This window comes from Felis catus, chromosome C1 (assembly GCF_018350175.1).
Source record: "Felis catus isolate Fca126 chromosome C1, F.catus_Fca126_mat1.0, whole genome shotgun sequence".
In the NCBI taxonomy this organism is placed as follows: domain Eukaryota; kingdom Metazoa; phylum Chordata; class Mammalia; order Carnivora; family Felidae; genus Felis; species Felis catus.
Window position 1 is genome coordinate 20,181,474 of NC_058375.1, and position 12,533 is coordinate 20,194,006.

Below are 12,533 nucleotides of genomic sequence, written 5' to 3' on the forward strand. Positions count from 1 at the left end.
ACCCTACTTCTACCCCAAGCAGGTCAGCTTGCTAACTTTGGGGCAAAACTGCCAAGAGGCCAGCTTCCAGGTTGAGAGCCACAGTTACTTGTCATGTGGCCAAGTTCCTTGAACCCTCTGAGCCCCAGCCTCTTGGTCCATGAAAGGATGACCCCATTCCAGGGTTGTTGGGAAGGTCCAGAAGATCCCAGTGGACCACAGTGCTGTCAGAACCAGGGAGAGGTAGAGGGAGCCGAACTGCAAGTTGGAGGCTGGGTGGGGGCTGACCCATCCTCAGGGATTTGGGGAAACTGCAGGGATGGGCAGTGAACTGGGGCAGCGGGGGGGGGGGGGGGGGGGCGGCTGGGGCTAGGCCTACCTAAAAGAATCCCTCAACAATGACAAAGCACTTGTTAGACCTTCCTTAGGTACAGAAACTGCTTCTTTATTGGGGAAACCTGACAGGTAGACATTCTTGGTATCATTTTAGCCTTATGACTGCCCCACAACACTGAGGCAGGCTGGGCACCCTATCATGTCTCTTGTGCAGCGGCCAAGCAGATTGAACAGAAAGGACAGTATCTGCTGAGATGACCAGGCCGTCTTCTGTTACCTTTGTCCTTGCAACTGTGGTTGTGTTAGCATCCAGAACACCATCAGCCAAGAAACAACAGAACATAATGTGGAGTGGGCACGGCCCACAGAATTCCAGACAGGCCCTGCCTGCTCCCTAACCCAATCCATTAAAATAAGCTTCTTTGAGCTGTCACCCTCTCCCTCCCCATCACGGGGAGAGGGAGGTTGGCATGTTTGGTTTTGGGGTATATGTTAAGGGGATAGAGATAGGATTCAATCCCAGAAGGTAATTTCGAAGTCTTTGCTTTCCATGACCGAGGCTGCCTGAAGACCAGGGGCAGGAAGGAGCAGGCCCAGGCAGGGGTCAGGCCAGCAGGGGATCCAGGGGGATATGGGCACAGTGGCCCAGTGAAATGCACATGGTCCAGGAACCAGTCAGCTGAGGCAGGAGGAGCCACGGTGGCCACTGCTTCTGGTCTCATGGTCCAGCTTCCTCCAAAGGGGGTCCTGCTTCCCCTCTTCATGCTGTGGGCTATACTCCCAGAAGGGGTTGCCACCACTGGGCCTGGTTGGGGTTAGCAGTACACCTGGAGCAGTGGTGCTCCTGATGAATCTGTGTCTGTGCCCTGGAAGGACGAGTCGTGGCTGGCTGGGTATCCTGAGAAGGGAAGAGGAAACAGGCTCAGAGAGGGGAAGGAGCTCATCTAGGTCCCAGGGACAGGGAAAAGCCTGCTGAGAAGGAGCAGAGTAGGACTTGAGCTTGGGTCAGTCTGATCCTGGCTGGGTGACCCACTCGGTTTCTTGACCTCCCTGAGCCCCAGCCTTGCTGTCTGTAAATGGGTAATGACCTCACTCCCGGGGGCTGGTGAAGACCAACAGAACAGTAGTAGCACACAGGGTAGAGTGCCTTTTCAGCACCAGTGGATAGCACCCCCTCCCCCCCCCCCCCCGCCCCTTCACTGTCCTCCCCAGTAATATGGGCTTAGATGCAGCTTCTGAACCCTGCGTTCAGGGACAGCCCCCTGAATGTCTCCCAAGTGAACCCTTTAAGCCAGCCTGCAGGATTGGGATGGGGTCTGGCTGCTCGGGCTTCTGGTCCCTTTCTGATCCCATGCCCACCCACCCCAGGAGGAAGCTGAGAGGGGAGAATGGAGGGGGGTTGCCAGAGGGGACTGTAGGGCAGTGTCCTCTGTACTAGTCAGGTCAGGACCAAACCTGGGGCTCCATAAGGCCTCAGCTTCCTGGCGATGGCATCTGCAGTGGTCTCCTGGGAGATCTGCACTGTGAGTTCTAGGGAGGGAACAGGAGGGGGCAGTAGTCATTATCACATCCTTTTAACCCTAGCCCCCACCAGCTCCCAGCCCGATGAAGGAGGGGTCACCTACCCCTTGGCTGGGTCAGAGAAACAGTGTTTAAAACAAAGACACAGGCAGTGTGTGTGCGTGTACACACGCATCTGTGCGGTGGTGGGTGGGTAGGGGTTTTGGTTAGGGCAAAGGTCCAAATTCATAATGGGCTCCTGGTCCTCTTAACCAGGTTAGGCCTGCAAGTTACTCTGGCAGGTGGTAGCAGGGGACAGAAGGAGCCTCTTAGGGGATGCAGAGGAGTTCAGAAAAGGCAGGAAAAGGAGGAAGAGCAGCGACTGGCTGAAGGGTGGACCCACAGTGGCCCCAGACCCCAGCGCAGCCCTCCCTTGGTCAGCACCTCCTCTGCTCTGCCCCTCAGCCATGTGGAGCTCCACCTACCATCCTGGCTGAGCCCTGAGCCCACCATGGTCTCATGGCCACTGTCAGGGGCGGCAGCAGGGGCAGCACCCCGTGTGGAGCGCCCCTCTGTGGTCTGCGGGCGGGTGCGGCTTTTGCGGGTACTGATGCGAATGATACCACGAACCAGGCGGCCCTCGGCATCCTGCTCATCCAGGTGGTAGTCCTGGGTGATGCTGCTGATAAGGTCCGAGATTTTACTGGTCTTCTCCAGGAACACAGTGTCTGATGTGCACTTGGCCAGCTCGTCGATCTGGTGCACACTGAACAGCTCTGTCAGCTTCTTGAAGATGAGCACATCAATCTCTCGGCTGGACATGGAGCCGCTTCCTATCTCGGGCAGATCCAGGTCTGACTCGTGGAAGGAGTAGTACTCTTCAGAGCCACGGGGGCTGCTGGCAAGGGTGCTAGGCAGGCTGTGCCGCATGGGTGGGGGCTCGGCCAGTGGCTCCTTGCAGCAGGAGTCCGCATCAGGGGCTGGGGAGGTGGCACTGCGGTAGGGATATACAGGGATGCCTTTGAGCTTGACGTCAGGGTAGCTGAAACTGCTACCCATGGTTGACTTGAGCCGTTGGCCATCCCGCTGACCAGGAGGTGCACGGTCGGGACTGGGGGGCACTCCATTGTGTTCTTTGGACCAGTTGGTGTCAGTAGCCCTCTCAGGGGAGTCCCCAGCAGACAAGCAGGGGCTGCCACCCCGCACGCAAGCCCCGCAACGCTGGAGGCAATTCCGGCATCGGCGGAAGCAGAAGGCAGCCCGGCACCAGTCCCACACCCAGGGTCGCCAGAGCAGGCAACAGGCCGGGGGCTCAGCAGCGGCCTCAGCAGAGCCGGAAATGAAGGTAAGGCTCTCAGGCCCATGGTGGCCAGGGTCCTTGGGGTCTGGCCTGCGGGTGCGGCGGCTTGGTGGGGGTTGGGATGGCTCATCAAAAGTCTCCAGGCATAGCTCTGTTGGCCGCTCCCAGGGTCCCAGGCGTGGGGGCCCAGATGATGGGCGGGGGTGTCCGGGGCGGGGCATGGCTCATTGCATGATTTGTTGCAGCCAGGCACCTGTAGAGGAGAGGCCAGAAAGGAGTCAGGATCAAGGGTGCGGTTATGCCCATGAACCCTCACCTAGTATCCCTCCCTCCCCAAGAGGAAGTTCTGTCTCTGGTCTCACCTACACGTCAAAATCTCCTGGGACGTCATGCCCATTGGGATGGCTACTATTGAAAAACCAGAGGATGACAGGCATTGAAGATGTGAAGTGGGAATGTTTGTAGTATGGTGCAGCTGCTGTGGAAAACTGTGGCAGCTCCTCCAAAAGTCAAACGCAGAACTGCCCTATGATCTAGCAATTCCAGTTCTAGGTATACACCCAAAAGGACTGAAAACAGGGACTTAAACAGGTATTTGTATTCCAATGTACATACAGCATTATTTGCAATAGGCAAAAAGTGGCAACAATCCAAATGGCCATTGATAGATGGATAAATAAGCAAAACATGATGTATACATGCAATGGAATGTTATTCAGCCCTAAAAAGGAATGAAATTGATACAGGCTACAACATAGATAAGCTTTGAGACAAGTGAAATAAACCTGACCCAAAGGACAGATATCGTATGGTCTCACTTACACGAAATATCTAGAATAGTCAAATTCTTAGAGACAGAAAGTAAAATGGTGGTTGCCAGGGGCTGGAGGCAGGGGAAAAGGGGAAGTTAGTGTTTAATGGGTAGAGTTCCACTTTGGGAAGATGAAAAAGTTCTGGAGATGGATGGCAGTGATGGTTACACAACAATGTGAATGTGTTTGATGGATGTCACAGAATTGTATGATTAAATGGCAAATTTTAGGGGTGCCTGGGTGGCTCAGTCGGTTAAGTGGTTGTCTGACTTCAGCTCATGTCATGATCTCACAGCTTGTGAGTTCGAGCCCTGTGTTGGGCTCTCTGCTGTCAGTGTGGAGCCAACTTTGGATCCTTCGTTCCCCTCTCCCTCTCCCCCCTCGTCCATGCATGCGCATGCGTGTGCTCTCTCTCTCAAAAATAAACATTTTTTTTTTAAAGGTAAATTTTATGTTATGTATATTTTACCACATAAAAAGAAAAATCCCCTGAGATATCACTTTCTAGGGAATGGTCTCCCCCAGTTTATTCCCACTGTTGGTAAGCCTACCCAGCACAGAGTCTCTGAGGCTACTCAACAAATGCCTTTCCATGTGACCTGCTACAGAACCTGAGCATTACTACCTTCCCTTTCCCCTCTTCCTTCAATCAGACATGGGGCTGTAACAGTCCCCACATCAATATTTCAATCTGGCTCAGATTTGCTCTCCTAGCAATATTTAACACCAAGCCCTCCTTTGCTTCCTTTGATTAGACAAGAAAGCCACAAAACACACCTTCTTTCCCTTTCTGACTTGGTTGCTAGCAAACTCAGAGCAAAAACTTCACTCATTCCACAAACACTGAGGCTGGCCCTATGTTAAGGCACTGTAAAACCAAGGATGAATAAACTACAGACCCTGTTCTTGTGATTCACTCATGGTTTTGTAGGGAAAACAGATGCTTAGAAGATCCTAAGATGGCACATGTAGGATATATGAGGCATTATTGGAGCGAATAACTATGCCTCAGGGAGTTAGGGAACATTATGTAGTGATATGTTTGGGAAGGTTCTTGATTACATGTAGGGGTTTCCAAGTAATAAACTGGATTTTCTGTGACATTGATCCTTTATCTTTTTCTCCCTGATTTAATGGCACCGAGGTCGTAGAACTGGTGGTATGTGAGGAATTTGGGACTGAACATCAGGATATCTGTATTCTAGTCCCAGTTCTGGCTCTAACAGACAATGTGCTTTGGACAAATAAATGCCACCTCTCTAATCAGGGCCACGGTCATCTGTCACCCAGGTACTGTTGAGACTCCCATTCTGGCCACTTCCATTTCTTTCTACTTACTGCAGCCAGGGAGAATTTTAGCAATCTGGAGAAACCTGGCAGACACCACTTTAATCAAATGATCAAAATTAACATCACCGATAATGGGATGAACTGACATCATGTGCCTCCTGATACTCTGCACTAAGAAGGATATGACGTTACTTAAGTATTTCTGCCAAAAAAACATAACCTGAATATAATCAGGAGGAAACATCAGACAAGCCCAACTTAAGGGCATGACAACTAAATGCAATGTGTGATCCTGGATTGATCAAGAGGAAAAATTGGAAACTGGGTAATGTGGATAAGTGGTAAAATTTACAAGTAGACTGTATATTATTGAATAGTATTATGCCAATGTTAAATTTCCTGGAGTTGATTACTATGGTTATATAAGATCATGCTCTTAAGAAACATACACTGAAGCACTAAGGGGTAAAGGAGCATGATGTCGGTAACCTAGTCTCAAAAGGTTCCCAAGAAAATCCGAAGGTTCATGTGTCTCGAGAGAGAAAGGGAGGGAGGGAATGTCAGCCATGGTGGCTAGGTAAGAGGATACAGGAATTCTTTATTCTTGTAATTATTCAATCCACTTCCCCGGCCCCATTCTGGACTCCTTCTCTAAGGAGCCTCCATATCCCCAAGTGGGATGGGAACCTGTCTTCCTACAGCTTTCTGCTGGGCTCTGTCAGCTGGGTCAGCCTTGAACCCATTGTTTGAGGATAAGCCTGTGGACTGTGTCTGACTCCTTTCTGCCTCAGTGTCAGAACAGGGTCAGATACAGTAAGTGCTTCAGGGGACTGACACATTCTGTGTGGCCTTAGAGTAGAATCAGGACCATGGGGTAGAAAGAAAAAGGACTTCAAGCTCTAGGCTGACCAGAATAGGGGTAGCAGCAGTCTCAGGGAAGGGGGTACAGACAGAGACTAATAGATGACTTGAAAGTCCCTCACAACCCAGACAGGCAAGTGGTTAAAAACCTTTGCCTTGGTTTGAGCAATGTGGGGTTGGGGGTATGGATTCATTCAGTCACTCAATTAACAAATATTTAGTGAAGCCCTACTGAATGCCAGACACTGTTCTAAATTTTGGTGGATAAAACAGGCAAAAATTCCCTAACCTCAGTCAGGAGTCTGCATTCTAGTGAATGAGTTAGTTATTGATGGCCCACATTGTTCTATGTACTGTAAATGTATTAAACCAATTTTCACAACCCTATTTGTTGGTGGTATTATTATTATTATTAGACACTATATACCTAGAGGTCCAGATAGGTTAAATAAGTTATCCAAACCACACATCTACTTTTACCCAAGCAGCCTGGCCCAGAGTCTTACTCAATACCTCATCCTATCTGTTACTTGGGAGGGAAAGGGGCAAAGTGGCCAGCTGCCAGCTCCATGGACAAGCCTATACCCACGGAGGGACCACATAGGGAGCCCTCAGCCTTCCAGGCTCAGGCCTTGGATGAGGAGGATGGGTGCGTCTACACTGTTTCAACCACACTGAGCTCTGGGGTATGTAAAACCTTCAAGGGGTTACTGATGAGGGTCTGGATCACTCCTTCTCTACCTCCAAGGCTTTAGGATTTGCTACTATTCATTAAATTCACCCACCAGGGGCACCTGGGTGGCTCAGTCAGTTAAGCTTCCGACTTTGGCCCAGGTCATGATCTCATGGTTCGATTTCAAGCCCAGCATTGGGCTCTCTGCTGTCAGCACGGAGCCTGCTTCAGATCCTCTGTCCGCCCCTCTCTCTGCCCCTTCCCTGCTCACACTCTCATACTCTTTCAAAAATAAACATTAAAAAATAAAAATTAAAAAAAAATAAATTCATCCCACCAAATATTTATTGAGCACCTACCATGTGCCCGGCACTGTGGTAAATGCTGGAGAAACAGCAGTGAATGGGCCAGAAATAGTCTCCAGCCCAAGAGGGCTTTCACTTTACCTAACACTCAACAATTGTTCCTTAAATCTTATATTTACAGATCAGGAAGCTCAAGCTCAGAAGTGACTTGCCCAGAGACACCCAGCTGGAAAGGGATGATACAGGATTTGTATTGTGCTCTACCAGACTCTGGAGCCCATGTACTTTGTTTTGTGCCACATACCTGGAATGTGGGTGAGATGGAGGTCGGGGGGGGGGGGCGGCGGTGGTTGGGGGTACTAAGGGCAGTGGCTTGTTTCAGTTTTCCCCACCCCTCTAGGTCCAGAACCCTTCTGAAGTCCAACTTAGCCCATTTCCTCCAGGCTCTATCTTCCGCTGGCTGCTGCTGCCCTCACATCCGAAACCCTAAGAACACTGGTCATTTGGTTTAGTGAGGGGAGGGCCCCTGCTCCTGTTGTGGCCTGGGACAAGCCTCTTGGCCTCAGTTTTCTCATCTTTAATCAGGGAGAGATGAGTATCTTCCTGGGCCACTGTGAGGTTTAAATGAGTTATTTCGTGCGGGTTTCTTAGTGTGGTGCCTGGCACGTAGGAGGGGCTCGGTCGCCGGGCGCCCCAAGTCACTGCAGGGGCCCGCCCTCCCCAAACTTCTCATTGATGCTCTCTCCTCCCCTAGTCCCTGAGATCACACATACACACACAGGGGTCGGTCTCTGTACCACCCCCCTCCGCCCAAGGTCCCCAGGACAGGCCCCACCCCCCTACCCAGCCTAGTCTTGCACACCCAGCGGAGACGGGCACCCCAACCCTGCTCGGGAAACAGCCTTCGGCTCTCGCCCCCGGCGTCCCCGCACCTTCTATTTCCTGCCCCAAAGGCTCAGCCCACGAATCCGGCATCCGGGGGCACCCAGTCCCGGGACAAGGGAGAACCAGACCCGGGCACTGCCCCTCCGATTAGCACAGCCTCTGCACCAGCCGGGGCCCTCGGGGCGAGCTCCACGCTCTCCAGCTGCAGGGGCCCTCCGCCCGCGGGCAGACGCAGCCCCTCTCCCGCCCTGACACCGTTCCTCCGGGTGTGCACGCCCCCCTCCCCCCTCCCGACACTGCCACCCCTCCCGGGGCGAGCAGAGACCCCCCGACCCCAGCCAGCTCAGCCCTGAGGGCGACCGCGGCCCCCCCACCCCCATTCTGGCCGCCCAGCCCAGACGCCCGCTCAGGCCGCTCCCCGGCCCGCGCACCCCGGAAGTGGGAGGGTGGTGCCCGAGGAAGCGGCCCCGGGACCCTCCCCCGCCCAGGTGTAGCCTCGGGCGGGGGGGGGGGGTCTCTCCACACCGGCGCCACCCCGGCCCGCGCCCCCACGGGCCCGCGCGGGGCTTACCTGTCCCGCCAGGTGAGCCGCCTCCGGCCGGCCCCTCCCCCCGCCCCCCTCGCCGCTCACCTGGGGCGCAGGTGAGCGTCTCGCGGGAGCGCTGCACGGGCCGCCGCTGGGGACACACTTCCTGCCTCCGCGAAGCGCCGCCGCCGCGCACCTGGGCCGAGGCCCCGCCCTGGGTGCGGGGCGGGCACCGGCGGCCCGGCTTGGGCGCGAGGCCTACGGACTCCGAGCCGGTGCTCGGCCTGGTCTGGTTAAAGGAGGCGGGTAGGGTGGACCGACGCCGAGGCTCAGTCTCCTCTCCTGTTAAACGGGCAGGTGTCCCAGGAGGCTCTGAGCACCTGGGGAGCGCTGGCCGGTCCTTAAAGGCCCAGCTCGAAGGTCATATCCCCTGGGATGCCTTGCGCGGGGGGGTGGGGGGGGCCTTGGCCTGTCTGGTTTTCTGTTACATAGAACAGGTCTCAGTACTTCGTTAGCAGAGTACTCAGCACAGTTTTGTCCTCTGTCTCCTCCTTTTCTGACTTGAGGACAGAGGCTGGTCTTGTTTCCCAATGTCCCTGGTGCCCAGAGCAGGACCTGGCACATACTAGGTGCGCAGCAGATATTCTCAAGCCAGTGAACCGCTGGGCTCCGGTGTCTTCCTTTGCCCTGAGGTAGAATAGGGGGTGTGCGTCATCTGCTCCCTGGTCAGTTCACCTCTATTTGGGGGAATCTGTAGGGGAGGATGACTACTTCTACCCTGGGGCCTCCGAGCAGTGTGGAGGAGGGGGCTGGGCTGTGCAGTCCTGAAGGACACACGGCAGTGCGGCAGAGGTCACCAAAATGGGCCATGATTACCACATCTCATGGAGTCCCTGCAAGAGGCAACATCATTGGGTGCCGAGAAGTCAGGGCTCAGACTATCCTGGGTTCCTGCTCCCCTTAATAACAACCTAATAATAACAATAGCACGAATAAACAAGTGACTTTCACGAAGCATCTCCGGGACTCAGGCTTGCATAGTAGTATTTAATCCTCCCCCTGGTCTGTGAGGCGGGTCAGGTGTTCTCATTCTCATTCTACGGATGAGGAAACTGAGGCTGAGGAAGGGAGAATGATTTGTTCAAGCAGTTGGGAAAACCATGTGACTTTGGGCAAGGCACTTCCCTCCTCTGAGCCTCATCTGTGGAGTTAATAGTATCTGTCTCTCACTGGGAGAATTAAAAAAGATAATGGATGCAAAGTGAGGTAAAGGATATGGGGAGAGATCTTTAGGGTAAGGATTGGTAAATGGGAGGAATTCAGCACGGCCTAGGCCTCTTCCGCTCCAGAGGTACCAGATACACAACCTCCCAACCCCGGATGGAGATACTGCCAACTAGGAGAGAGCCCTTTGTCTGCCCTGCTTGGGTCCCAAGCCCTCCCCTTGTCCAGCCAGGATGGAATACTCCTTGGAAGATGATTCCCACAGCAACTGGGGGGTTCCCTTCCCTATCACCTCTCAGGGCACCCTCACACACGTGCACACAGTAGGTGCTCAATTCCGGAAGAATTCAATTCCAGAAACCTTCCAGAACAACTCTTCCCCACCACATCTTGTCCACATTCTCACCTGGGGGCAGGTGGCACGTTGTAGCCTCATTTGGAGCCCAGAAAGTGAGTCACGTTGTGTACAGCTGAACATCTGTGTCTCCCAAGACCCAGCAAGTCCATTCCTGGGATGCAGCCGCAAGAATTGCACACATATGCCAGGAGGCATGTATACGAATGGTAGTAGAAATGCTGTTCACGGTATTGCCAAACCGAAAATGCTCAAATGCCATTGACGGGAGAGAAAGAAATGTGGAATAATCACACAACAGTAGCAAATATATGAAAGACAACAAGGTGGCCGGATCACGCTGAGATGATATTGAGTGCAAAAATGCAGGTTCCTTGGGGTCTGGCTCAGTCGGAAGAGCATGTGACTCTTGATCTTGGAGTTGTGAGTTCCAGCCTCACATTGGTTGTAGAAATTACTGAAAAACAAAATAGGGGTGCCTGGGTGACTAAGTCAGTTAAGCATCTGACTTTGGCTCAGGTCATGATCTCGGAGCCCCACATGGGGCTCTGTGCTGACTGTGCAGAGCCTGCTTGTAATTCTCTCTCTCTCTCTCTCCCTCTCTCTGTCCCTACCCTGCTTGTGCTTTTTTCTTTCAAAATAAATAAGTAAACTTAAAAAAAATAGAATAAACTTTAAAAAATGCGAGTCCCAGAAGAGTAGAGATGGAAAGGTATCTTTTTTACAAAATTCAAATACAACCAGAACTACTATGGTTAGGTATAATATTGGCTTGAACCCCTATGAAATTGCAGGGTTGTGACCTGTTTTGACCTATAAAAATGGCAAATTCGTAAGGCCCGGCCTAATTTATGTGTGAAGAAACTATTTAAAAACAAAACAAAACAAAGAGCAAGAGAGTGAAGAACATAAAATTCAGAATAGTGATTACCTGAGGGAGGGATGGGGTGAACCCATAAGTAGGTTTAATTTTTAGTGACGCTCTAGTTCTCGGGTTGGATGATAGGTTTAAGTACTTTCGCTTTATCATGAATGAATGAAAAAATAGAAATTTATGCTCTAAATAATCGAGGGTGTTGTCCCTTGCAAGGTTCTCAAGGTAACAAAAATGTGAGACTAGAATCTTAGTTTTTCCTCCATTCACTTTTTCATTCTTGTTTTCAAAGGTTATGATATAATTTGGGGCACCTGGGTGGCTCAGTTGGTTAAGTGACCGAGTTCAGCTCAGGTCATGATCTCACGGTTTGTGAGTTTGAGCCCCTTGTCAGGCTCTGTGCTGACAGCTCAGAGCCTGGAGCCTGCTTCAGATTCTGTGTCTCCCTCTCTCTGCTCCTCCCCTGCTCACACTCTGTCTCTCTCTCTCTCTCAAAAATAAATAAACATTAAAAAAATTTTTTTAAAGGTTATGGTATAATTTACATACAGTAAAATTTGCCTTTTTAGGGTACAGTTTGGTGAGTCTTTCAAAAGACATACGGTGGGAATGCAAGCTGGTGCAGCCACTCTGGAAAACAGTATGGAGGTTCCTCAAAAAACTAAAAATAGAACTACCCTACGACCCAGCAATTGCACTACTAGGCATTTATCCAAGGGACACGGGTGTGCTGTTTCAAGGGGACACGTGCACCCCCATGTTTATAGCAGCACTATCAACAATAGCCAAAGTATGGAAAGAGCCCAAATGTCCATCGATGGATGAATGGATAAAGAAGATGTGGTAAATATATACAATGGAGTATTACTCGGCAATCAGAATGAAATCTTGCCATTTGCAACTACGTGGATGGAACTGGAGGGTATTATGCTAAGTGAAATTAGTCAGAGAAAGACAAAAATCATATGAGTTCACTCACATGAGGACTTTAAGAGACAAAACAGATGGACATAAGGGAAGGGAAACAAAAATAATATAAAAACAGGGAGGGGGACAAAACATAAGAGACTCTTAAAGATGGAGAACAAACAGAGGGTTACTGGAGGGAGTGGGAGGGGGGATGGGCTAAATGGGGAAGGGGCACTAAGGAGTCTACTCCTGAAATCATTGTTGCACTATATGCTAACTAATTTGGATGTAAATTTTAAAAGATAAAAAAATAAAAATAAGTAAAAAGACACACAGTTGCGTAACTACCACCACAATCAAGATACAGATCAGTTCCATCACCCCCCCCCCCCCCCCCCAGTTTCCCTAAACCTCTCAGTAGTGAGTGTCTTGGTTTAATCCCAGGCCTGGGCACCCGTTGATCTTTTTTCTGTCTCCATAGTTTTGGTTTTTCCCAGAACATGTTTAGTTGTAAAAGTGCAGAACCGCACTACAAGATTCTAAATCTGTGCTACCTAAAATGCTATAGGTTAATATGTAAGAACATGATGACCGAAGCATCTCAGAACTACTTTCTTTACTTTGAAAAAGAAAAGGAAGGAAGGAAGATATGATCTTTCCCCCAGAGCCCTCACCAGCTATGTGGCCTTGGAGAAGCCACTGGC

At 51.3% G+C, this 12,533-nt stretch overlaps 1 protein-coding gene across 2 annotated transcripts; it reads right to left on the reverse strand.

Annotated features, from left to right (window-relative positions):
- Positions 1-403: 403 nt before the first annotated feature.
- Positions 404-8,687, reverse strand: KDF1 (keratinocyte differentiation factor 1). Of its 2 annotated transcripts, none has more exons than XM_023258350.2 (4): positions 8,573-8,687; positions 2,301-3,368; positions 1,771-1,845; positions 404-1,213 (listed from the first exon to the last, which is right to left on the reverse strand). In XM_023258350.2, the coding sequence occupies exons 2-4, from the start codon at positions 3,334-3,336 to the stop codon at positions 1,131-1,133; spliced, it is 1,194 nt and encodes a 397-aa protein (XP_023114118.1). In that variant the 5' UTR covers positions 3,337-3,368; positions 8,573-8,687; the 3' UTR covers positions 404-1,130. The 2 variants fall into 2 exon arrangements, with proteins under 2 accessions (XP_023114118.1, XP_023114117.1); XM_023258349.2 differs by having other exon boundaries at positions 8,513-8,622.
- Between the last annotated feature and the right edge of the window lie 3,846 nt (positions 8,688-12,533).